Source organism: Symphodus melops, assembly GCF_947650265.1.
Source record: "Symphodus melops genome assembly, chromosome: 13".
Lineage (NCBI taxonomy): Eukaryota > Metazoa > Chordata > Actinopteri > Labriformes > Labridae > Symphodus > Symphodus melops.
In genome coordinates, this window is record NC_136703.1 from 6,247,053 (window position 1) to 6,266,964 (window position 19,912).

Below are 19,912 nucleotides of genomic sequence, written 5' to 3' on the forward strand. Positions count from 1 at the left end.
AGAGAGATTTGAATAAAGTAACATGAGAGCAAATGAAATGTGAAAACAAGTTAGAGCACTCTCATTAGAAAATAATACCAGAATGGACAGATCATGAAAAGACAATGTCATCAAAAAGTGTATGTATTCATTTATAGTATAAGTCATTTTCGTGTGCAGCCAAACTAAGTGTTATGACTCTTGATGACTCACCAAAATAGTGCGGAATAAGATTTTAGAGTATAAAATCGCTTTTTTCCAAATTAGGGTCAAGTTGATCTCAGCTGCCATTGGGCGAGAGGCGATGTACATCCTGGTTCATCTGTCAGTCTGACAAAAGAAAGGACAACCGACCACAGTCACATTCAAACCTATGGGACATTTGGAGTACCAGTTAACCTAAGAAGGATGTCTTTGGACTGTGGGAGGAGGCTGAAGCACCCAAAGACAACCAACACACACACAGGGAGACCACAGAATTAATTCCCTGGATAATTTATTGAAACACACAAAGGATTATTTAGCCTGCCGAATTTTAAATTTCACTTATATTTTATGAGTAAATCCTTGATTTATTAGCCAACAATCAGAGAATTCCTGTCATACATGAGGACCACTTAGGATGGCACAAAGAAAAACAGGACTCAGACCAACGCACCGGTGAACAGTGAGTCACTGCTTTCAGCATCAAATATACAAATGTATGTATGTAATACAAGTACATATTGTTGGATCTACGTGGCTGAAGGGCAGAGTGTCAGTGGAGCATGAGGAGATGTATCTTTATGTATGTACATCTTTCTATACACTAAAAACACAAACAAGATAGTAAAGAGTCTGTCATGGTTACTTTTATTTTTTTCTGCAGACAGGAAACTCACAAACTGTACGCAGGCAGATGTGTGTAGGAGAGAGTCTGACCGTTTACACTACGTTCACATGAGGCTCAGAGATGTAAAAGGACATGATTCAGGATAGAAAAGAAGTTAGCCTGATTGTGTTTTTAATGTGTTTCAATTTCAGAAATGTTTTATTTCACCATTTGAGAAAAGGTTAAAAAAATCTATTGAATGATTACTTTTTTGTGCCAAGATCTGTAAAAAGAAATAACACTTGAATTATGTTGATTTTTCAGTATCCTGTTGAAAACCTTCATATCAGGGTTTTCCAAAAACAGCATCTCTAACATTAGGGCGGGCAAGCTAGATCTTTGTATGCCAGTTTAAAGAATACCACCCTGAATAAAAGGCGTTAAGGGCTCCTGGCAGGAGCATGTGGGTAGGACGGCAAGGAGGAGAGAGGAAAGTAAGAGAGACGGGGGAGAAGGTCAGAGATGCTGAGGCCTGAGGGGTGAAAACATGGCAGGAGAGAAATGCACCAAGTAAACGGTGTATAAAGCTTCAGTCGATACAGGGAACAGGCATGAGGAAAGAATGAAAGTCCCTTCAATACAGTGGTCATAATAGCAGAGAACAAAAACTGGAAATAAATCTGCACGTTGTAAACATTCCCCTTTAAGAAAAAAACCATTTCATGCACTAAGAGGTGAGTTTTTAAGACATTTGATACTTGTGTACATTTACCGTTTAGATCCAACATGAATTGTTCGCTTTATTAAAAAAAAATCACAAACCTAAAGAAATGAAAGGAAGCAGAAAGTTAAAAAGAAGCTATGGCACATTTTGACAGACGGCGGGACAACACATTTCACATTTGAATGATGCTTAAGGATCAGACTTGAGTCAAACGCTCAAAATTCATAAATACATTTTGTCAGAATCAACTCTTAATATATTATATTCATGCCTTTTCATGCATCTCCTCACCATATGATGCCACAAATACTCCTGTTTGATGGGTTTTGTAAATAACTTATGAACACTGTTAGGACTGATACGGCTGCGTCTTAAGATACGGCGTATTTATGATTTGTCGAGCAGGATTCATTAACAATAATATATGAACACAGCAATTAAGACTTAATGTGCAGAATATAGATTCTGTACACATCTCTTTTTTTCAAAACAGACAAATATTTGTATGGCACTGATAAATACAAGGCGGGTAGCTCACACAGGAAATGGGACTTCTACTTCTTGAACAAGATTTCTTAAAGTCAACTTAAATCTGGCAGCTATGACACATCTTTGTGTTTTCAAAAAGAGATACTCCGAGTAAAGGTAAGTTAGAGGGTGCTGTAATAATAAAAACACACATTGAAATAATCTAAAGTTTAAACAGGATGTCTTTACTACCGGTTGTTTTTTGGCACCATAATAAAAGTCTCTCGTGTCTGGCTTAGCTTTTTAAGGGTAATTATATAAATATATTTTATTTTACATGATTGGAGTGAAATTAGAAAGGACTAATTCAGGCTTCAACAGAAACTAAATTCCTGTGTTTATTGTCTGACAAACTGTAGAGTTCATTTGTTTTGAGACTATAGGACAATGCAGTCCGTGGATAACTTAAAGGTCACATTATGCAAAATGCACTTTACCAGGTTTAGAACAAGAAACTTCACACTCATGTTTTGGGGACGTTCTGGTTGAAAAGAGTATGTGACCTTTACGCTGTCAAGAAAAAAGGCCTTGTACATATTTTTCTGACTCACATTGTATGATTTATGGGTAAGTTTCAGTTATCAGAGACAAAAAGCTGTTAACACTACACACCGGGGAAGATTAAAAAAAAGCTCCTAATCGACTGTAACAGCCCCAAGAGCACACTCAACATTTTTAAGCGGAAAGTGACAATGTGTCGTACCTCGAGACTTCTTATTCAAAAAAGAAAACTAGTCGTGTACAAGATGTTGCTACTACCACAAAACAGAGGTGATTGTGCGTTTGAGGGAGACGCGAGGTGAGGTGGTCACAGGATACGTGGCGGGCTATAGTTGCCTGATGGGTGGAAGGTTAAGGGTCTCCAGAGCGCTGTGGTAGAGCTCTCTCAATGCTCTGAGCAGATACAGACGACAAAACATCTGGTTGAAGAGATGAGGCAGCGGCTCCTGGAAAGACAGACAAGAAAGAGTGCGGAGGACTTTAAGGACAAGGAAAGAAACACTGATCTTGATAAGGTGTTTAAAAGGAGAAGAACACACATTTCAGACACAATATAAGATAAACTTAAACACATATATATCCCCAGAACTAAAACAGAGTAGGAGTGAATAAATGAGTAGTTTAAAACATCTATCGAGTAAATCATCCTCACCCCAAGCACATGGACTCTGTTGTAGTACGAACTGAAGTCTTTGCTGAGTGACACAAGAAATTTACAGATCTGCAGAAAACAAACACATGAGGCTTAGATAAACAGCTTAACGGCAGATTTGAGTTTAATTTAAAAAAAATGTTTCCTGTTCCTTTCCCTTCTCTCAACACCTTTACCTGTTCAGTCTTAATATTGACTCTGGCTCCTCCCCCTTCACAGTCCAAAGCTTGTCCTGATTGGTCCAGCAGCTCTGAGAATGGGATGAGATAATTGAAAAGGAGAAGCCACTCGCCCTGCAAGTGGAAACACAAGAGACAGCAGGATGGATTAACAATTAGATACCAAAAGGTCAAAGTTGACCCGTACCGTGCTAAGTTTACAAGACAGGGACTCAAAAATAAAATGTAAGAAAATAAAGAAAAGAGATGCACTTTTGAGTCTATGTCCACACTGTGAAGAACAATACAGATCATGACAGTTACCTCACTGACTTTGTGGCTTATTTTGAGTCATTTTAGTGCGATACAGCCAGAACACTCCACCTGTCAATAATAAAGGGGCTTTCCACACAGTGTAGCCGTGCTTGTGCATGAATAGTAACTTGCTGAGGAACACAAACTGTACTGTGCTTGAGCACTGATTGGAGCACTCACGCTAGTCATAGGAACTGGACTAGGGATGAAGCATGCTTAGGCAAAGATGCACAGATTGCATATGTGAGTGCGTCCTATATGGAGGAGTGACAGAAGAGATTCAAAAGTGGTCAGAGATAATAAAGTGGTACCTCTTCTTTCAGAGCAGAGAAGTCCAGCTGGGAGCCCTCAGGGATTTCTGGGTATAGACCTGCAGACAAACAGAGACATACTGCATGAACACATGAAGAGAGACAGATCTCATAAGTCTCTCAATGACGGAGACATGTTTACCAATACAGTGTTATTTTGACTTATAATCAAAGATCTGTCTCAAACACATACTGTACAGGGAGAGAGTAAGAGACAAGTACTTCCATTCAGCTACAAAAAACAACAATAGCTGTAGTTCAAAATATATACAAAAATAAATTAAAAGTCCTTCATTCACTCGTACATTCTGACGAAAAAGGATTAGGAGAAAGTTAGAACTAATTTAATCCTTCTCTTTTATACTCCACATCATTATATTTAACTGCACACTGTCTATTTATACTGCATTATTGATCCATAATCATATTTGTAAATTTGGTCATAGTGTTTGGTATATTTGTATATTTTTGACATGGCATTTATTGGATTGCTCTCACAGTATTTCATTGTACTTGTACAATGCCAATACAGATATCTTATCTTACTTAATTATTAATTATGCAATAGTAGATTATATATATGAAATATATTTACTTATATACCTCATCTTATAACACATAATGAATATTCCCATCACAAGAATATAACTATCACAAAACATCAGCATCAATGGCAAAAAAACCTGATGAACCCTTCATGCCGCGTCTCTTTGAGAACAGGATTAACTGAAAACTGACTTTTTATGGACCTGGATTACTTCTTATTACATATTTCATAAGCTTCTCCTACCTTCATTTATTTAGTTGGTAACAATAAAACAGGCCTGTGTCGGCGCCCCCTCCGGTATAAAATGGTATAAACTGTACGGCCCCTTTGCCTCACAGGTCGGTCATCTTTTACTCTGTGCCCCTTAAAAACACTTAGACTTGATGGGATTTTCACTTGATATGATTTGGTTTGCTAAGTGGATGTAATGCCACAATCTCGAGTAAAATACTGTACACTCTTTTGATTAGTAAAGTGACAATGTAAAAACAAATGGGAATGAAGAGTGGGAAACGAGCCGCAAGTCAGATTCAAACCCAGGCCGCCGGCTCCGAGGACTACAAACCTCCGTACTTGAGCTCACGCACCAACCACGAGGCAACACTGGCACCCCCATTGTTTTGTGTTGTTTAAGAAAGTAATTTTTAAAAGTTTTCAGTCCGAGACGATTATAAGGCAGGAATTCATTTTGTGCTGTGTAATAAAACATGAATCAAAGCTGAACTCTTACCCTTCTCCACTCCTCTCTCGTAGCTGTCGAACAGAGTGTGCAGTCTGGCACAGTTGTACATGACGAAGACTCCTCCTCTGGGCCCTTTGGTGGACACGCCCCCTTCTTTCTGGACATCCAATGTCACCTACACAGAAAACTTTCAATCAATGTGACTGGAATAAAACCATGTAACATGCAAACCTAAATTATTGCCTTCATAACAAGTGGTGGCTGCATGACACCTTCAGGTGTCAACACACAGATGCAATGATGACTCACGGGACTGGTGTGGACCGTCGACAGCAGCTCGAATCTTACTGTGGCAGAAGTCATAACCCTGATGATGTCATCCCATGTCTGACCTACAAAAGGACATTTTCTCACCAGTTAATCCCCTTCAGGTTCAGGCTTTATAAGAAAGAAGGATTCTAACAAGGAGCAAGTACACAAACACCACGGCATGAGCTCACACCTTCTACTTGATCTCCATACTTCATCTCTGAGGCCTCCTTCATCTGACCTCTCCTCAGCCTGGAAGAGCGGGTAGAAGAAAGTTACATATTTTGCACAGACAGCTGGGCTAAAAATAAACTCTGCAGTGACATAACAGCCGCTAGTGATATTTTAATTTGGTTTAATTAGGACTGTAATTTCACTGTGCAGACAAGAACCTAGTCAGAGTGTCTCCTGATAATTAACATCTGTGTTGGGGAAAGTGTCAGAGGTTAATCGGAGGCCGAGGAGAACAGAGGATAAAAAGGGACAGAAAAGGCAGGTGGAGCAGAAGGAAGAAGATAGATAGAAAAAAGTTTAAGTGTGAAATGGAGAGAAAGAAAATAAAAATAAAAAAGAGGAGAGACAACCATGGAGAAGGAAATCAGTGACGTGTCTTACTGCAGGTACTGTGCAGAAGTGAGCTGAGAACCAGGAGTCTTCACTGGCCCACACACCAGATGTCTCTGCAGAGAGAGGAGAGCACAGCAGGTAAAAATAGTAACACAATGCAACATATGACTGAGTGTGTGTGCGCGTAGAAGTGGGTATACCTGTGTATGTGTTGCTCCACTTGCTCTCCAAAGCACTGCTATCTGCTGCTGGCGGAACTCATCCTGACAGGAAGTCACATGTAACACTGTTGCCATGGGTACCTATGAACAAGGCAGAGAGGATACAGAAATCAATCACTAGTTGTCTGTTATTACTAATCAGAAAAGAAACGTGTGTGTGTGTGTGTGTGTGTGTGTGTGTGTGTGTGTGTGTGTGTGTGTGTAGGTGTGTGTAGGTGTGTGTGTGTGTGTGTGTGTGTGTGTGTGTGTGTGTGTGTGTGTGTGTGTCTTACCGTGCATTCAGATGTGGCGAGGTCCAGTTGTGCAAGGTGGGAAACGCTGTCTCTGTGTACTAAAACAAACACACCCACAAAGTGTCATCAGTAAGTATACAATACCAAATATCTGTTTGCTTTTTAATGTGTCACCAAGAAGAAGCTTGTGCAGGTCTCAAAAGAAAGAACAACTTAACAAATGTGCAGTAAGGAAGAACATTAGATTGACACACTTATTGGACTTGAAAGATACACAAGTTGTCTTTTTGGGAGTAACAATGAACGCAATCTGGGAACCCATCAGCCATCACGTGATGGACATTATCATCTGTGGGAGCATTGGATCTAAAGCCTCACAGACTTTAATGGTGTCAGGTTTGGTTTCAAGAGCTTGCTGCTAAAAAATGAAAGAGTGATGGGACACGATCCTGTCATCGCACATTGCCTGGAAACAAGATGTCTCAGTAAACAATAAGAAAGAAAAAAAAAAGACCACCCCTGTATGCGTTTGTATTTCTTTCATTTGTGTTTAAGTATTTTAGGATAAAATCACAAGTGAAAACAAATATTCAAACCTTATTAATATTCCACTAAAAACACAAACAACTCTTCAGGCTTGCTTTAATGACTTCTTTTTTTTTTTTTACTTTATCAGATAGTGCTTCAAAATGCAAACATCTGTTTACATATAATAACAACATGGCTTCCTTTACGTCACAAAGCTTGCAATGACCTCTAGGTAAGTCTCACAGCAAAGATGTGATCTCACAGAAAGAGAGTCATTTGCAGATAAAGAGTCTGCATCAGAGCCCTCATGTAAACAATTTCACAGTGAGAGAGACAGCACTAAATACAACTACTGAGAACGCACCTCAAAGTCCGAGAGTCAGTGAGCGTGCAGATTGGAATTCAGCTTTTAGGGCTTCTGGTGTCGACAGCAGCTAGTAATAAAAGACTCCGGGTCAAGGCTTCAAACTTTACGTGCCTTGCCATTGTTTACCATCTGACTAGCAATTTGGGAGTGAGCAGGGAGTTAGTGAAACGTCCAACAGAAAACAACATCCAGACGATTGCTGTGCTTGAATGCAGGTGTCTGTTTAGAGAAATCAATTAAAGCTAAACCATCGACAGATGATTGCCAAAGGGTTCCAAGATGGCATTACATCGAAGCCCACTGAAACACTTCTTGATAATAATGCTTAGGATACAAACGGAAGACAGAACTCTCCTGATACTAAAATCTGGTCCCACATCAACATAGTGTGCATTTTAATGCAGCAGAGAAAAGCCCAACCATCTGTTCTAACATATGAACTGCAAAGTGGCTGGCAAAAGAACAACGCAGAATAAATCTGCTGCAGTTATGGACAAACGTTCTGTAACTTCACATTTGAACCAGGCGAGGTTGAATTGTAGCCTCACCTGTGCAAGTACCGAGGCTGGGGTCATATCCCAGAAGCCCCTCCTCTTGGAACGCTTGCTTCAGGTTGACTCTGAGCGCTCCTTTGCTCTCCTCCTCCTCCACCTTCTTCCCTCCTCCGCTGGTTCTCCTGCCTCTCCCCGTCTCTCTCTGTCTGTATGTGGAGTTCTCCAGGGCTGCCTGAATCTTTTCCTCTCGCTCCTCGTTGGTCCAGTTGGCTTCGGCTGCTGGCCAATCGATGCCCAGAGCTCGTAGAAAAGTGATGATGTTGCTGTCTTCAGGAAGTGTCGGGCAGTAGGACACTGCAAATCTGAGAGACACAGCATTTTCACATTTTGTGACTCGTAGAAACTACTTTTCATCTCACTTATTTATCTTTGAGTTTATGTAAGTAAAGGTTGAAGTCTCTATTTCAGTTTCCAAGTACAAGATTATACCCTAAAATTGCTTATTTTGTATGCACATTTGAGAATATATTAACCCCCAGACTCACCCCTGTCTTCTTAACAGCGCCCCCATGTGGTCAGCCAGCAGAACAGTCCTCAGCTGGCCCAGAGTCAGTGTTTCAGGAGTGAGTGTGTCCGGTTTAGGGTGCAGCGCGGGGCAGTTCAGCACCACACTCCCTTGCTTCTGACTTGATGGCTTGAGGTATTCTGTGGCTCCGCCTGCTAGGACCGACCTAAAGGCTGCTGCCCGGTCCACCCTCACCCGCAACCCTTCACCCATTACCTCCCCACCAGCCACAGGGAGAACCCCACTGCCACGAAGGGACAGGACCCTGGACATCACTGCGGAAGGGACCTGGAAAAAAAAGAGAAGATACTTAGCAATACATTCATGCAAAAAAAAAAAAAAAGTGGGAGAGAGGAAAGGCAACACTGACATTTCTGCTTCATTAAAGTGCAACAATTTGTTTAGCAAATTATTTACTGCAAAAGCTATATTACTTTGACGAGTTGGTATTATTTTCTGCAAATGTATCATTATGTACTTTCACATTATCAGCAGTAAAGTCTTGGAATAACCCTGATCATCCATTGGCCTGTCCATCAGTCAGTATGTAGTATTTGCTTTGGGTTTTGTTAGCCCTTGCTCTAATGTCTGTTCGAACACCTGCACTTTCAAACTCATTACAAATGCATACCACTGTCATTGTAATAATAAAAACCCACTTTTTATGATGAGCTTGTGACGCACTCATTACACTGTACTACCTATAATAAAAGATTCATATCCCACACAGGAGGATGAACAAAGATGCAGACAGAGCTACAGTATGTTGGAGTTCAAAGAGGCATTCGCTGAATAATTTCATCTAACGTGATAATATAATGAACCTTTGCAGTGGGACTGGCAGTCGTGTTCTTTTGTTTGCACAGTTACAGTTTCTGTGTGACCCACATCGCACTGCCACTCATGGGTTACTAATAACAGCTGCAGGCTGATGGTGTCTGCTCAATAATGATCAGTCAGCAGCCTCTGAGCAAACAGTGTAAAGCTATGGCATACTTTTATTTCATCAGGGGTTGAAAGACTATTGTTGGATTGAGATCAAGTTTTTCAGACAGGTAGGTGGGCAGGTCATATTAGAAACACCTTACCATCAATTTAAGTATCACTATGCAACACGTGATGAAACACTAAGTAACAAACTCAGCTTAAATAAATGTCATTGTCCAGGATCTATCCTGCCCAGCGTAAGAATGAAAGGTTTGCTTCTAACAAGGGTTGATTTAAATGCTAATTAGCAAAGTGTAACATAAGCGTTTGTGATCATTTTAATGGCTCTGTGCCCTTCTGCTTTTAAGGTTTATTTCTCAAATAAGTCCTTCTTTTTGGCTCTTTAGTGAAGTAAACATTAACGCCATTTAAAAATAGCAGGCAGACCAACCTGCCCGTCCGCATACAGCGTGTTGAGCATCGTGGTCGGCGACAAGAAGTCCCTGTTCCGCAGGTTTTTTGCACTGCTTTCCTTGAACCAAAGCTTCTCCGGGTCTGGAAAGAGCCGATCCCCCCCGTTCTCGGAAACATGTTGACGCTTCCCTCGCAGTGCGGAGCTCAGCGCCCGGACAGTAGGGGTGATCCGGAGGGGCGAAGAAGACTCTTCCTCGGTGTTCTCCATCACTATCACCACAACACAAACAGATGAGCTAGCTACCAGGCTGCTGCAGACAACTACACCATGCCCATACCTCACTCTGAAAACTCGGATTGATGCTGATCAGGCGATGCTAGTCTTAAAACACTGCAACATGTCGTGCTAGTGATCGTCTGCACGGATCATCAGTGGTCGATGTCAGACTGGCTGCAGGCAGGAGGACTGCATCGACTGGTTTTTTTCCCCGAGCGGAACCATTGAGGCACAGTTAAAGTTCCTTCCGAGTTGAATATCGTTTTGGACCAGTGGTCAGTAGCGCCATCTAGCGTTATTTTCGATTGAGAAAAGAGACAACGCAGAGAACCATGACAGAAGACCACAGAAAAACAAAAAAATCTAACCTTATAGTATATAGTCTGGTCTACTCCATGCAGTCTGTAAAGCACTTTATAACATTGTTTAGATAGCCAATGTGCTATACATTAAATCATTATACATTTAAATAGGAGTAGGCCTATCAGTAAACAAAATTAAAGGAACTGTTTCTCAAATGTTCCCTGTCCATGTATTGTAGTTTTCTATTTCTAATACGATTTGTTGTTTTTTTGTCATGACTTCATCAAAGGCCATGGAAAATAAAGAGACGTCTAAATAATCCTTAATTAGGCTGATTTATTTACAAATACATGTTAGCAGTGTCTATGTAGTCTTTAGTGAGCGGGTGTTCGTGGCTATGAGGGGAGAAAGTCTCTGAGATCAAACTTACAGCAGGCTGGACAGCCACACCTACCAAATACATGCACCTGTAACAGAAGAGACACTTCACAGAAATACCTCAAATACAAAATAAATACACCAGATTAAAAAAAAATTTTACAGTTAATTTTGCTCCCTTCTTTTTAAGTACATCCTTTTCCTTCAATTGGAAAGTTAAGACAACCAGTCAGTGCTACTGCTCTACATCTAATCAAAACATTAAGTACCTTCACAAAAACATTTATTATAGAAATGCTTTATCTTGTGCATCTGTAGGGAATAATTGATTAGTTTTTTTTAAATTGCCATTTCCATACTGCTGTATTAATTATGACAGCTTTCTTCTTCCAGAAGAGGAAACGTTTTAAGAATTTAAGATTGTGTAAAAAGAAATACTTTGTGAGTTGAGTTGTAAATATAAAGCTCAGTGCCATTAAAAAACAAAATCTGATGTTACAACAAGACGTGAAGGTTAGTAAAACCATATTGAAGGTATAAATGTGCAGGGCAGCCAAACATCTGCAAGGAGAAAAGACATCAACATCACAGAAAGAATTTAACATCTCAACCCAATGGTCTCAGGTTTATGAAACATGGGCTCCATGTCTAATTGATTATTTTGCACACCAAACAGTCTGGTAACAAAAAAGTAGTAATAGTTATTAAACCAGCATTACACTGATCTTACAAACATTTAACATCTGTCTGCAGGCTTTTACTGTAAAGTTTACACAACATCCTGTAAATAGTCTTAGAAAAAAAAATACTTGTTAAATATCAAACAAATTCTAGCTGTTCCTGTAAAGACAAACATTTTTCACACACTTGTGACCAAAGTGTTCATTTCAGCAGCGTCCAGCTGCGTTAAAGCACGTCGACTTCCGGCGTGGCGATGTGACGCACCACTCGCAAAGGCACAAGGGAAGTGTTTATAACAAGTTGGGACGCTCCAGCGGCAGATTTTTTTTTTTCCCCACACACAAGATGCACAACTGGCAGGAGAACGAAATCGAGAAACTATTGACGATCCGTGCTTCGGAGCCGATCCGTCACCTGATCACGGGCACGGTGAAGGACTCTGTGGTCTATCAGAGGATGAGCAAGCTGCTGGCGGAGAGGGGGGTGTACAGGACACATATGCAGGTTATCAGCAAGCTGAAGGCGCTGAGGAAGCAGTACCTCAAATATCACCAGCTCAAGATCCGCTGCGGGAGCGAACACGTCACCTGGCCGTTTTACGAGCAGTGTCACCGGGCTTTCGGGAGCGGGCCTCTGCCTGTCAAGCGATCCAGGAGTCCCTCACCTCCTCCCCCACAGCACCTCTCTCCTCCTTCTCCGCCTCATCCGCCGCCTCCTCTCCCCATCGACGACGAGCATCATGAGGTCGTCGTCGGCCTCTGGGACGATGTGGATGACAAAGAGATCAACAAGCACCTGGGTCCTGTGGAGCCAGAGGAGGACGAGGGGAGGTACAGTCCTCCAGAACAGTTACAGCCCACCAACACCAGTAAGTACACACGTTCTTACTGTGTTGTGAGAAGACACCTGGATGACATGCATGGTTCCAGACACCTTCCCTTCAATAGGGCTGAACATTACAGGGTAACTAACGATATAACTTTAAGAGATAAACAAGCGTGACGTGCTGCTAAATTAAACAGTTCATGTTGGAATAAGGCAGAGGTATTACATTCCCATGGAGGACAATAGGAATTTATGAAATTTGAAAAGTCAGAAGGGGACAGAAATAGCAAAGGTTTGTCATTTAAATATACTTAAACTATAGAAACAATCATGACATATGGACACCAAAATCTGTGCCAACACAAAATAATGTAAATTACAATTAGACCTTTTTTTTAAAGATGGGGCAAGAAGAGCTTATGTATGATCCAAAGGACATTAATGGAGGAATGAGAAAAGAACTCGGACTCATGCAATACAGAGCTTTCTTCTTTAATTAAACCCAATATTAACAGCTGTCGCTTTTTATTGTGTGTTGTGAGGTTCCAGACACCAGCCCTTCAATAAGGGTGAAGCAGCATTTCGGTAATGACTGGAGAAAAAGAGTTCAAGAGAAAAACATCTAAATTGTCACATGCAAATGTGTTTGGGAACTCTTGTTATAAAAATAGTCCTTTTATAAACCTACTGTGTTGAAGCTTAAAGATGAGACCAGTCAGCGTCAGTGTCCAGCGACTGACAGGCTCCCCTCTCTCTTTTGTTTTCTAGCATTCAAACTTCCGTCAAAGAGAAGGAAAACGTCAGTGATGGACCAGGTCTCGTCCTTAGTCAGAACGACAGTATCCCAGCTCAAAGAGATGGATGCTTCGATGCAGGCACAGGAAGAAGCCCGGCTACAGAGGCTCATGGAGCATGAGAAGGAAATGCAGAACAATCTGATGTGTCAGCTGGTTTCCATGCATGAAAGGATCAGCAGAGAAACCCATGAGAGACATGTGGAGCTGGTGGACAGGATTCTCTCTAGGTTCCCCTCACAGCCAGGACCTTCAGGTCAATGACTGACACTTCCCGAGTGACAGTATACAACAGGTTTTTCAGGTTCTCTCTCCTCTACCAGATGATTAGTGCCTAAGCCCACATTCCTTTTTTTTTTTTTTTTTAATTTGACGGGTTACTCTGAAAATGTGAGGTGTATTTCTCTGACATCGTCTTGCCTCAACTCTGCTCACTTGTAGCCAATACAAAACCAGGTTGGTAACGTGCCATATCTTCTCTACATCATGCTCTGTCACTGCTCATAACTTTCACCTTGAACATGTTATTGGGAACTGTTGTCACGTGGAAAAGAAACGATAAATCCCTTGTTTGAGCACTGCCCGATAGTCTCAGCAGCCCCAGCATGTCATGTTCAATATTAATATGCAAGAGATAGTTGCATACAGATGAAATCATTGCAGCCAACTGGTACCATAATTGCATTACAACCAATGCATTTGCCTATTTTGCTTTCCCCATAATTTTCCAGTTTATTACAAACATACACCAAAAAACATACAGCATCACAATCACACACAGATTCAATGTTTATCTGCAGAACCTTTTTATCGATTTAATTATATCATATAGTTACATCTATGTTATAAGTATAATTATCTTGTATAGCCCTTTTCTAATCTTCTGGCTGCTCAAAGAGCTTTTAATCTGCACGTCACACCTTCTCATTCACACACTGATGGCAGAGGTTGCTATTTAAAATGTACAAGAGAAGTAACTCATCACATTCATACGCTGCCAACCGAACAGTGGGAGCAATTTGAGGTTAAGTGTCTTGCACAAGAAAACAGCGGTAATTATGCTGCAGGAGTTGGGTATCAAACTCCCAACCTTCCTCTCCTGATTAATTTGGATTTTGTGACTTACATCGATTTAAATCACAAGGCTGAAAATCAAAATTTTTAGACTTAACTTAAGTAAACATTAAAAGGTAAATATGTCTGTTATGAAGGGTTCAAATTGTCATGGCCGTTTGTCATCATCATGGGCATCAGGTCATGATGGGTTCAGTAAAGGGGGCAATGCAAACACTCATGAGATGCTTCAAACTATTAGCACAATAAACAATTAGTAAATTAAGATTGACTTTCTGATGGAAGTAATGACAAATTAAGTACTTAGGATAAATTTAATTGGACTAGATCATTGGATCTCAGCTGGTGGGTCAGTAATCTGCCTCTGAAAACAAATGGTGTGCAAAAGTCTTTCAAGTGCTTTTAAAACATATTTTGTTAGGTCACATGTTTTTTTTCTGTCTATAGTCCAAACTGCACTATTGTTTAATTAAATCTGAGTCTAGATTTCACATGAAGGAGTTGTTGCTCCAGAGGCTGGCAAATTGAGAACGACAGGTTTAGATAATAACTCTAATAGTACAATCAAAATAACACCTTACCAACGTTGAGCTGTTGCGGCCCTCTGTGAGGGTCCTCAGAGTGAGTGCAGAGGCGTGCAGCGATCAGGTGAATCCAATCAGACTAACGAGTGACAGGATGCAAACAGCAAGCAATCAAGGGGAAGGGAAAAACCAGGAAGTGCTCTACAGGAAGTGATGAGGTGAGAAGTAAGGAAGTGAAATTCAACAAAATAGTGGTCTTCATATAATAATGTCTTTCAGTACTGTACCTTAACTGAGCATGTCGGCAAGAGCAGAAAACCAAACTGTAGCAAACGCTGAACAATGTCAAGAGCAGCAGACATTTCCTTGGCATCTTGACCCTCAAGTGTTTTCATGTGGACTCTTTCTGTTGTTGGATCTTGTGTGTGTGACTTCAGTGATAACAGTTACTGGACCGGGCAGTGTTTCTCTGTTACACTCTGTAAATATTATTTGAGTCATAAAACGTGTATCTGGATGATAATTGTAAAAACAAGAAAAACAGATACAGTAAAAATATTTAAATTTATTTAAAAGGTATTTTAACAGATGATGTACAGAAACAATGAGAAATACAGCAGCTCACTTTACAAAGAGAATTTCTAAAAGGAATTTGCAATAAGTTGCTGATCTCGGTGTCATTCTTGGCTGACACGGAATTCCCGGTTGCATTTTTTATTGTCAGCAATCCGGGAGAAAACGTGTCATTGAGGAAAAACACCAGGAAAAAAAGAAACACTTCTGTCATTACACTCCAGGATATCCTGTTCTAACTTGCAACACAGCACTTAAATAAGTTCAACACAGAACTTGAATCAGTTGGTTTCATTTTCCCTATTGATTTTAGAGAAACAAAACTTAAAATGCACCTTGAATGGCCCTTCTGAATTGCTGTATTTGTATGATCACATCAGCCTCTTAAGTTTCGTCTTTCACATTGTGTTTGATATTTATGGCTCAGTCAGCTGGGGTGTGTATATTCACTGTAGATAACTTTTATACTGTCTTTAAATGCTCCAAGTGTTTGATTGTTTTTATTCTTTGGTTTTGTTTATGAAGCAATGTTTTCAACTGACAAAAATGAATCCACTTTCAGAAATAAATGCTATCTGAGTAATTCAAGTGAGCACAAACAATAAATGAGTGAAGTGTGGTAGGAAGGAGGAGGCTGTTCTCAGTGTCTGATTGAATGCTCGGTATGGGCCCATCTGTCCAGGATGTCCTGTGCATTGTGGGATGGAAACGGACCCCATAACCAGCTGGGGCTTACAATCACAGCTGCATTATGGGTTCCGTTACAATCCCACCCACCACGACACACGTGCAGGTCCGCGTTCAGGTCTCGTCAGGTTAAACCACTGTGAATGAAATAAATAGAGTTATTAGCAGGAACACTTGAATTTATGTGCCAAGAGTTGAACTCTGGGTTTTATCTGCAGATCTTGTCAGAACAGTTGTTACAAACTCTTCTTGTAGAAGATTTAAGTGAATTAAAGGTCACCTATTGTGCAAAATACACTTTACTACGTTGGTCTCACACTAATATGTGTCTCTTGCCTGTGTACACCCCCCCCCCCCCCATAAGAAAAGAACGTCCCATTGTTTGTTCTGCCCTCTGAATCTGCCTTCTCTCTATAAAAAAAAGCGTGCAGCAGGAAATCTCGAGCCACATAACTTCCAGAGATTGGCGTGGTCAGACAAGGCTCATTTACATTTAAAGCTACAGACACAGAAACAGCTTGTTCTGAGCTGGGCTGACATAGAGGAGATTATAGACATTAAATACAGGATCAGAGTGGATTTTTAGCTTCACATACATGTTTTGGGAATCTCTAGACTCATTTAAACTGGTTGAAAAGAAGCACAATTAATCAACTTTAGACAGACAACATGCATTTTTAGAACAAGTGTATGGTAAAGGCAGCCAAACTAAAAGACGTTAAATAGTTGACTTTGAACCCAAACTTTTTTATGGGTTTAATTTGCATAGACCGGCTATTTAGGATTATTATTCTGCATCAGAAGCAAGGCCTAAAACGTGCATTTGTCTGAGTGACCTCCCACAGAACTTCAATAAAAATTGAAGAAATTTTAAAAAATCAGAACAGTCGAAAAAGATGTTGCACTAGTTCAACATCTTGCTAATGAGGATTGTTTCCAGAAAAGTTCAGAAAACTATTTCTGCTGTAGTAAAAACATCTCTGGTTCATCCTGTTTTGTTCTTTAGTGCTGATTAAACCTACAGTAAACTCAAACAACCAGTGCTGACTCACACTGTTGAATGAAAACAGAGCTCTACTTTCACAAACTTTATGACTTTCACTCAAAATCTTCCACTTCACTTTTCATGTGTAGTACACGTACTGAACTTTGGTGATAATCAAGTTGGAAATAAACATTTCTCTTGTAAATAAACAGAACACATTGTAGGCTCTGAAAAAGGACATTGTTTGTTTTTTGACTATTTTTGATTTAGTTTGTCATACATTCAATACTTTTTCATGCTTTGACATTAAGCTGTCCTTTTCATTGGATCATCTTTTTACAACAGCGAAGAAAACACTACAGGTGTGTCACCAGGTGGGAGAGAATCAAAGTTCACTGAATTGATAACTTAGCTGTTAAAACTCACTTTTGTTGCCACAACAAAACGAGCTAAGAGTGTGTCTTGGCTGTTTAAACAGTTCTTCTAACCTCTTTCAGTCCTGTTGACACATCGACAGTGTTAAAAAAAAAAACTGCTTTATTTTACTTTTTAAAAAAAAAACTTTTGTCACGTGTCAGTGTTTCACAATTTGTGAAGTATGAGGGAGTTTTTTCTTCAGGAATGCATGTAAAAGAATGAACATTTTGAGGCTTATTGTTTATCAGTTTGTCATTTTATGAATTTTCTGTATAAAACTATATATTTAAAATGAAAAGCTTTCATCCAAGAGACTTATTTTCAGCCTTCAAGTGAACAGTCAGCACATTCATCTTAAATGAGCAGTATTTTTCTTTTTGAAATTACATTTAAAAAAAAGTGTGTCAAAGGAAACTCAGCAACTCCACAAGTGGATGTCAGAGAAGGACCAAATTATAATTCAATGGACTCCTTCTCTCAGGCACAATCCAAATAAAGTACTAGAGCACACAAATGACTATAGGCACATTTATTTTGGTGCCTGCAGTTATTTGTGCACTTCAGTACTTTCTTTGGATTCCATTAAATTATAATTTAAAACATTTGACTTGGTAACTGCTACAAGCTAACAGATCATTCACCTTAAGGGGGAACAATGGCACTTTTCTGAGCACTGTAATTCTATAAAAAAAAAGTCTATTTGTGAAGTCCAACACCGGAATTCTTACTAGAAAATTCTTTCTCTGGCTACAACTCAAAGAAGGTATAAGCAAAGCCAATAAGAGAACACAATATTCTCTGAATCTCATGCCTTATAATAGGCCACTCAAACTTAAAGCGTCATCATTTCTCCTCCAAAAGTGTCCGAAATAGATTTGAAAATTAAATGTGCATCTCTTACGGTGTCAAAGTCACAAATAGACTTTTAAGTTGCCCAGTCTTGAAAAACCTGTTGTGAATCATCTGATGTGAGGCACAAGAGGTCAGCCAGACACAACAGAGCTGATAGAACGATAAAAGGAAGGAGGGAGCCGAATGAAAATTTAAGGAAGAGATTAACTTCATGGGGATTTTCCCGTAAAGCCTAAAGAAAGGTTGTAGATCTTTTTTTTTAAATGCTGTTTTTATTTCACATGTTTTCAAAAGCCCAGAAGAAGGAGAAGAAGAAAGACTAAACTCCGAAAGAGTGAAATCAAGACAGGGCTTCCATATGAAGACAGACTGCAAAATGCTTTCAGTTTGACATCTACATCAGCCTTTGATAAGAAAGACAGAAGGCTCTTGAAGTGAACAGATGAACCGTCACATTGGTTTCAAGCAGTGAAAAAGAGTTTATGGGAAGAATGTGAGCGGATAGGTGAAAAGAAGCCAAATGAGAAGACATACAGAGATTGAATAAGGATTTCAATTTAACAAATCCAACAGAGTGAAAAAAAGTGAAAGTACAAGAGCTGCGTAAAAAGAAACTCCACAATCAATCAAACGGAGAGTTAGATTTGATCGAGAAGTTCTCAACAATAGTGACCAACAGAAGAAAAAAAGTGTGAGAAAGTTCTCACCTGCATGTCAGGTCAGCGCTTCGTCCCGTCTGCCAACAGCTCCAGAAGCTCAAACTTCCTCTTTAAATAGTCGAGAGATTCCTTTCACTTTCGCTTCTCCTGATCACTTAAGTCCTCCTTTACTTACCTCATTCACTCTCCTCCCTCCTCTTCCTCCCCTCCCCTCTTCCTCCCTGCAGGAGAGAGAAGCCAGCTCATGCTTCGGCTTCTTTCGTAGTCGGTTTTTTTCCCCTAAAAAAAGAGTCAAGGTGACAATAAAGGATCATTTTTGTCATTTTATCTTAATTTTTATCTTCAAAAGATGTCAGTCGTCACAGGAAATTAGATTTTATTTGGCTTTAGCTCTTGTCTTGAAGTGCTCAGTTTATTCTTGCTCCAAGAACTGATGATTTAAATGGTGTTTTTTGAATTTATTTTATGTAATTTCACACACACACACACACACACACACACACACACACACACACACTATATTTAATAATTATTTTCCCTTTTTAGTCCAGAAAAATCACCTTGTATGTCGTCAAAAATCTGCTTTGAGTTGTCATGTTTCTGTCATTCTCCAACATGAGTGGTTTCTTTGTGGACGAGACCGCTTCAAAGACGACCTACATTAATACAATTTAGTTTCTTTCATCTCAGTCAAAAATAGGTTAAATAAATGCATAGCTAATGTAGACTATTCCGTTTAATTTGTGTTGAAAAGCATTAAATGAAATGGGTCATAGTTATTTGAATGGTAGCATTCGTTTTGGACGTGGACGTTTTTTTCTTGGTTAGCATCTTTTGTCAAAACAGTCATCGTCATATAGTCCATTTATTAGTCTTTATTTATTAATACACCATTTCATAACTAAATTTATCTCAAAGCATTTTTAAAAAAAGAGCACCGTAGCTAACCTCCCTTTATAGAATTTACAAAGACCCGACACCATGAGAAGGACAGACAGCAGACATTTATCAAAGTCAGTGTTCAGTTAAAAACAGCCTTTTACCGGCCCT

At 39.8% G+C, this 19,912-nt stretch overlaps 2 protein-coding genes across 2 annotated transcripts; one reads left to right on the top strand and one right to left on the bottom strand.

The window, feature by feature from the left end:
- Window positions 1-810: 810 nt before the first annotated feature.
- On the bottom strand, window positions 811-10,301 carry dalrd3 (DALR anticodon binding domain containing 3). Its single transcript, XM_079359740.1, has 13 exons — window positions 9,871-10,301; window positions 8,473-8,780; window positions 7,982-8,289; window positions 6,578-6,636; window positions 6,285-6,386; window positions 6,133-6,197; window positions 5,711-5,769; window positions 5,518-5,600; window positions 5,257-5,383; window positions 3,980-4,038; window positions 3,372-3,488; window positions 3,196-3,264; window positions 811-2,989 (listed from the first exon to the last, which is right to left on the bottom strand). Exons 1-13 carry the CDS (start codon window positions 10,099-10,101, stop codon window positions 2,870-2,872), a joined length of 1,707 nt encoding a protein of 568 aa, XP_079215866.1. The 5' UTR covers window positions 10,102-10,301; the 3' UTR covers window positions 811-2,869.
- A 1,376-nt stretch (window positions 10,302-11,677) lies between these two features.
- On the top strand, window positions 11,678-13,557 carry LOC306834119 (uncharacterized protein). The gene is made up of 2 exons (XM_079359896.1): window positions 11,678-12,340; window positions 13,066-13,557. Exons 1-2 carry the CDS (start codon window positions 11,818-11,820, stop codon window positions 13,353-13,355), a joined length of 813 nt encoding a protein of 270 aa, XP_079216022.1. The 5' UTR covers window positions 11,678-11,817; the 3' UTR covers window positions 13,356-13,557.
- Window positions 13,558-19,912: the final 6,355 nt, after the last annotated feature.